General features: G+C 34.3%; 1 protein-coding gene across 1 annotated transcript; it reads right to left on the reverse strand.

Annotated features, from left to right (window-relative positions):
- Positions 1–248: 248 nt before the first annotated feature.
- Positions 249–2779, reverse strand: ccl20b (chemokine (C-C motif) ligand 20b). The gene is made up of 4 exons (XM_052113365.1): positions 2649–2779; positions 1781–1883; positions 413–490; positions 249–304 (listed from the first exon to the last, which is right to left on the reverse strand). The coding sequence occupies exons 1-4, from the start codon at positions 2713–2715 to the stop codon at positions 256–258; spliced, it is 297 nt and encodes a 98-aa protein (XP_051969325.1). The 5' UTR covers positions 2716–2779; the 3' UTR covers positions 249–255.
- Between the last annotated feature and the right edge of the window lie 3221 nt (positions 2780–6000).

The following is a 6000-nucleotide window of genomic DNA, read 5'->3' on the forward strand; positions in this document are numbered from 1 at the left end:
ACAAGAAAGAAGCAGTCTTCATCACAGCAATACAAAATGTAAAACAGCACAATTTTATCTAATATATATTTTTTTATCATTTATATTTTATTTATAAAAATATAGTAGTCTAAATATTTTAGTTGTGAAAAAATATCGTTTTCCCAACAAAAAATATTCTGAAAGAATAATTGTAAATAAACATACAAATAAAGAGTATAAATAGCTGAATCTTTATTGATAAACAGTAAAAAGATTAAAAGATGTTTGCAGGGTTCATTTTTGGGTTCTCTTGCTGTCAGTCTTCACCATTGCTGCTTTAAAGCTGAGGGGACAGAAAATGTTGTTTCCATCAATTACATTTTTAAAGAGCACAAAATGTGGTAAGACTTCATTTAATCAAGTAAATGATTGATAAGTTACTTTCACATACTCAAGGCGTTTGACAATTCTTTGCACCCATGGTTTTTCTGGATCAGCGCAAACTGATTTTCCATTGTCCATGTAAAAGCTGCAAAGAAATAAAGCATGATGAGCGTTGTCTAGCACTAACAGCATTATCAGTAACTTTATCTCTGTAACATTAAGGTCCCACAACAGCTCTGTTTATCTATGCAGTTGGACTTTTTAGGTGGGCATTGCTAAATTAAATGGTACCATTTTCCAACTCACAAACTCATTACTATTACTGCTATTACTTTTTCCATTTTAAAATTCATCAAAACTATTAAATAAGTACACATTTATGGATGGGAAGTGTGGAATGACCCCAAAAAATAATAATCTTATAGGGGAGACCAGGGCAGTGTGTCACAATTTTTGCTCCAGTGAATATTTTTGAAGATATATTTACTTTTGGAAATTTTTGGAAATTTTTCCACAGAGGTACATACCTTAAAGTAGCGGCTATAAAAATAAATGTAATATTTTCACCAATAAGCCCCCCCCCTAAAAAAAAGATACACTTTATTGGGTAAGTTGTCACAATAGACCATGCACCTTTAAACAGTCTCTTATAGGGTTTTCAGTGTATATAATATAAAGAGTAAAACAATTCTGAATCACAAATAAATGAACGAAACAGCACAAATATGAAAGGTAACATTCTCTCTCTCTCTCTCTATATATATATAAATATATATATAAAATATATATATATGTGTGCGCGTGTGTGCGTGCGTGTCTGTGCATGCGTGTGCGTGTCTGTGTATTATTTTGTTTTGGCCAACAAATATTCGTAATGTAATTCAATATATATATTTATGACATTTAAAATCATATGTGACAACTTGCCCTGACATTTATGTGAAATACCCTTGTGTCCTAAGAACAAAGTTAAAACCTTGCGATTAAAATCTACCTTCATTGTATAATTGTCTCTTGTCTGAATGTAGTGTGAATTTATGTGTGCACTTTTTTACTTTACATCTAGCAAAAATAATATGGTATAACATTTTTGGTTTTTGAGTATAGAATTCACAAAATATATTCTAATTTAAGAGTGCTTTGAACAAGGTGTTTGAAACCAACATTTATTTGGACTTTTCACTCAAAACATTTTAGTAACTGAGATATAGCCCTTCTGACAACTTCCCATGTAACTAGCTCCGTTCTCCCATATCTTGTATTTTATTTAAGCTTCTGCAAAGGAGCCACCCTTTACTTCCACACACTTTGTTTATTCTCTGAATTAACGTTTTTGAAGACTCATGAATGAAAGTTGCCATTGACATGTATTTACAGTAAAGTTCTAACTTATATGAAGGGGTTGCAAAATGTGAAAGATGTGAATAATACATACATTATAGCTGGGATGTCACAGCTGCGAGTGATGTCTTGGATGTGGTAGTGTTTCAGAATTTTACAGCGTATTTGCCGTTGAGTGTACTTGAGACAGCAACTCGCTGTGCAACAGGAGGGAAAGGATTATTCAGATGTTAACACATCAACAGACTTGGTCCAATTCTCTACTAGTGTCTGACATCAAAAATAACAGTAAACTGTATCCACAGTAACAATAATTGCATCGGAATGGTTTAATGACATTGATAACAAGTTTTTAGCTATTATGCATGGCGGTGACCTAATAGTTGAGAATCTGTTTTGTTTACACAAGGGTTGCTGGTTTAAATTTACAGATAAGTGCAGCCCATTAACTGGAGAGGTAATGAGATCTTCTGCATTGTTACTGTGTCCATGAGCAAGAAACAATCTTAATTTGATACTTGTCCATGCAATTAACATATTATATCACAATAAAATGTGTTTAAAAGCAATTTTCCAAGTTTTCCAACACACACCATTTGGGGTTTATAACCTGCCACATTACCTGCACCCTTTGGAAGAACCAGTCCTGCAGGACTGGTTCTTTAGTATCATATTCATAGGGAAAGGCTTCAAAGTACTTGAAATGTATCTTGCGATTCCTTGAGTTCTTAAATACTGTATAGGGTATTTTAAACTCCTTTAAATGGTGCCTGGAGGATCTCCATAGGGTTCAGCCAGTGAGGAACCCCAAATGGTCCCTCCAGTACCTTTTTAATTTTCACAGCACACTTGTCAAGTAGCAATGTGCTGACATATCATTTGTGCATTCAGCAGAACAATGCAGTAAAAGGTCTATTCAAGAGCTTGTTTTTGAGTTTTTAATATAAAAGCACCTCTCTCACCTGAATCTATCCCCATGATGAAGGCACCCATGAGGAAGCACAAAGTGCAGATTTTAACATCGATCATCTTTGACTTCTCAATGACTTCCAGTATCTCATAAAGTTTTAAATCTAATTCAGGGAGAAATAATCCACAGAGAAGGTTTGAAGATCTTCTGTTGTTCACTGATTAAACTCTTCAATTTAAGCACTTCTCGTGGGATTTCCCCCAACTCATGGAATGAATTGTGTACTGTGATCACGCCACTTTCAAAGCAGGAGTAAGTTAATGCTTTCTTCCTGCATGCTTTCATTAACACATTCCTTTGGCCAGATAGTGGGTTTAATTTTGGGATCTTTGGAATAAATATGATTAGACATAAATATCTGATATACAGACAATAAGAATTTTAGAATAATTTAGAAATGTTTGAGGTCTGCATAAATTTAATAAAAACAAACTGCAGTTTGCAGTCTTTGATTAGTTGAAAAAATTACTTTTTTGTTCCATGTGAACCAAAGGCATTTGATACAGGCCAGATCATGTGAAAACTGCTTATCAGTCACACAAGAACTTTACTAAAATATACCCTCATCCACCATACCTCAATGCATCATTCCTTGAGGGGAAAGAAAAACTATTTGCAAGCTCTACAAGTAGTAGAGTGGTTCTATGAGACTTATATGAATCAAATGTATAAAGTTTATGAGATGCAGATAAGAAAATTAAGTTTTATGGGTCAACTTTTATGACTCAGCTCATTTGTTAAAAAGCTAGTCGACGGAAACTAAGATTACATTAAAAGAATTTACAGCTGGTCCCGCTTGATGTCATAACACTTCAGTGTATTTTGCATCTCTGTAATTAGAAACTTCCTTCAAAAGATGCCATTTAGTTACAAATGATTTACTGATGTGTACAGATAGAAAAATATGGTGTCTTAATTGATGAACATCCTGAATGAATCACTTGTGTTTATCTTGATTGTTGCATTAAAGGAAATACACACTAAAAGGTGTTTGCCGCTTGGTCAGCTCCCTTATTAAAATGCACAAACGCAACACTATTCCTGAATGTAATTTCATTGTGTGCAATTGAAAAAGGAGTACATTTATAATTTTCGCTTGTGTTATTGCAACATTGTTGAAACTGGGACTGGATGGGGAGAGTCGATGTTAAAATAAATTAGTAATTTTGGGTGTTTTTCTAGCCTTTCTGTCAGCTCAAAGCAGTCTGGCCATTCTCTGTTGACCTCTCTCATCAAAAAGGCATTTCCATCTGCAGAACTGCTGCTCACTGGATGTTTTTTGTTGGTGGCATCATTCTGAGTAAATTCTAGAGACTGTTTTGTGTGAAAATCCCAGGAGATCAGCATTTACAGAAATCCTCAAACCAGCCCGTCTGCAAACCAACAATCATGCCATGGTCCAAATCACTGAGATCAAATTTTTTTCCCATTCTGATGGTTGATGTGAACATTAACTGAAGCTCCTGACCCAGATCTGCATGATTTTATGCATTGCACTGCTGCCACACGATTGGCTGATTATATAATCACATGTATATGTAGGTGTACAGGTGTTCCTAATAAAGTGCTCAGTGAGCATATAGAATGCTATCATGTGCTATTGCTTGTATATACACTGCATATATCTATATTATTCTACTACTATTTCAAATGTCACTGCTACTACATTGCACATACCTGTACATGTTGTTCATACACTGCTCATATTACATAGCCATATTTATATAACACTGCAATATATTTCTGTACCTGCCTATGCACCACCTGTCTATACTTGATATCACATTGCACTTTCTGCTTTTTTGCACTTCTGGTTGGACGCAAACTGCATTTCGTTGTCTTTGTACTTGTACTTTGCACAATGACAATAAAGTTGAATCTAATCTAAAAATCTAATAACGAAAAAAAACTTTAACGACCCATAATTCCAACCATTTGGAACCTCTTTCTGCAACTGAAAGTTCAGCAAAGAGCTATTTGTTTAGATTGTATCATAGAACATATGAATATAATCACATTCACCCTTTTATTGTTAATCAAGCTGGCATAAAGATCTGGCTCAGAAACTTCAGACTACAACTGCCAAACTTTGGGAGGAGCCTCAGGCTCTGATTTCTTGAGTTACATTTGCTTTCTGCATGTCCATTCCTCTTTTAATCCTTTTCAGCTTTAAGATCTTCTACCATCACACTTTTAACAATAAGCTATTTCCTTAGGTTCCTTTTCTCCTTTTCAGTTCCTGGTGCTCCGTGCACAAAAAAATGTAGTTCAGTTGTCATACTTTACTGTATAAACTACACCATTACTGTAAGTCACATTTTTACAGTAGCAGACAAATGTTTGGACACACATAAAATAATTTATCTTTTAAAGGCTTATACTTAAATGCTCAAAGAAATGTATACGTTTGCATGGATTTGTTAAGAAAACAAAAATTTTAATGTACATTACATAGGTTTTAGGACATTTAAAATGAAATATTCTGTATGTTATATCAAGTGTTCACTGTAAAAAATTTAATTGCATTTTATCCAGCTTATGGGGGTGTTTGAGACACAGATACTAGGTAATGTGAATTACTTTCATCTACATAAAAACACATGTTAGACCAACAATATTACCCTAAATGTTGTCCCAACTTGCCGAACAGAGTTGTCCGAATTAACAGCTTCATGTTAAACAATTTTTCTGATTTGGGAGTTCAAGAATGCATTGCAACATGAATAAATTATGCAGTTAATGTTATAGGCTTATTATTTATGCTGTTATTGTTTTTTGTCATTGCCATTTTTAGTAATTTGTTGTGTGGTAATGTTAGGATGTTCTCTTAACTTGAGATGAGATCCAAAAATGAGATTTGTTGATTGTCAACGTTATTGAGGTATGTTTCCACACCATTCCACACCAATTTGACACCAATCACACAGACTGTCAACTAATTGCAATTAATAATATTATTTTCAGAGACCCCCTAATTAAAAAAAAAAAAAGACTCCAATTATTCATGAATTATATTGTATGTGTTTATAATCTTGTGACAAACTGAAAGTAATTATGGCTTAATGCTGGTATACCTGTATGCTGGTTTGGAAATCTCAAGGATTAATAATGGTGTTTTCCTTATTACATGATGTGTTGTTCTGAAAGCAAAAAGAAACAAATGAAACAAGAAATGTTGGCTGTCATCCACGCAGCTCGACTGAAGCAAAGTGGGTGCACTTACTTAGTGTTGCCGGATCGTGATGCACGAATGGCTTGCACGCGCTGCATGGGTCTGTTGGGTATACTGCAGTCTCGTCACATTTTTACTTTTTGTATAGCCTTCTATTGCTGGCCTGCAAGTG

This window comes from Xyrauchen texanus, chromosome 41 (assembly GCF_025860055.1).
Source record: "Xyrauchen texanus isolate HMW12.3.18 chromosome 41, RBS_HiC_50CHRs, whole genome shotgun sequence".
Lineage (NCBI taxonomy): Eukaryota > Metazoa > Chordata > Actinopteri > Cypriniformes > Catostomidae > Xyrauchen > Xyrauchen texanus.

Bases quoted from the DNA above. Each gene is read 5' to 3' on its own strand.
- ccl20b (XM_052113365.1), bottom strand. From the start codon at position 2,715: ATGATCGATGTTAAAATCTGCACTTTGTGCTTCCTCATGGGTGCCTTC. The intron at 1,884-2,648 runs GTGAGAGAGGTG...CCTGTTGCACAG, and splicing joins CATCATGGGGATAGATTCAG to CGAGTTGCTGTCTCAAGTAC. The intron at 491-1,780 runs GTATGTATTATT...ATTTCTTTGCAG, and splicing joins TGTGACATCCCAGCTATAAT to CTTTTACATGGACAATGGAA.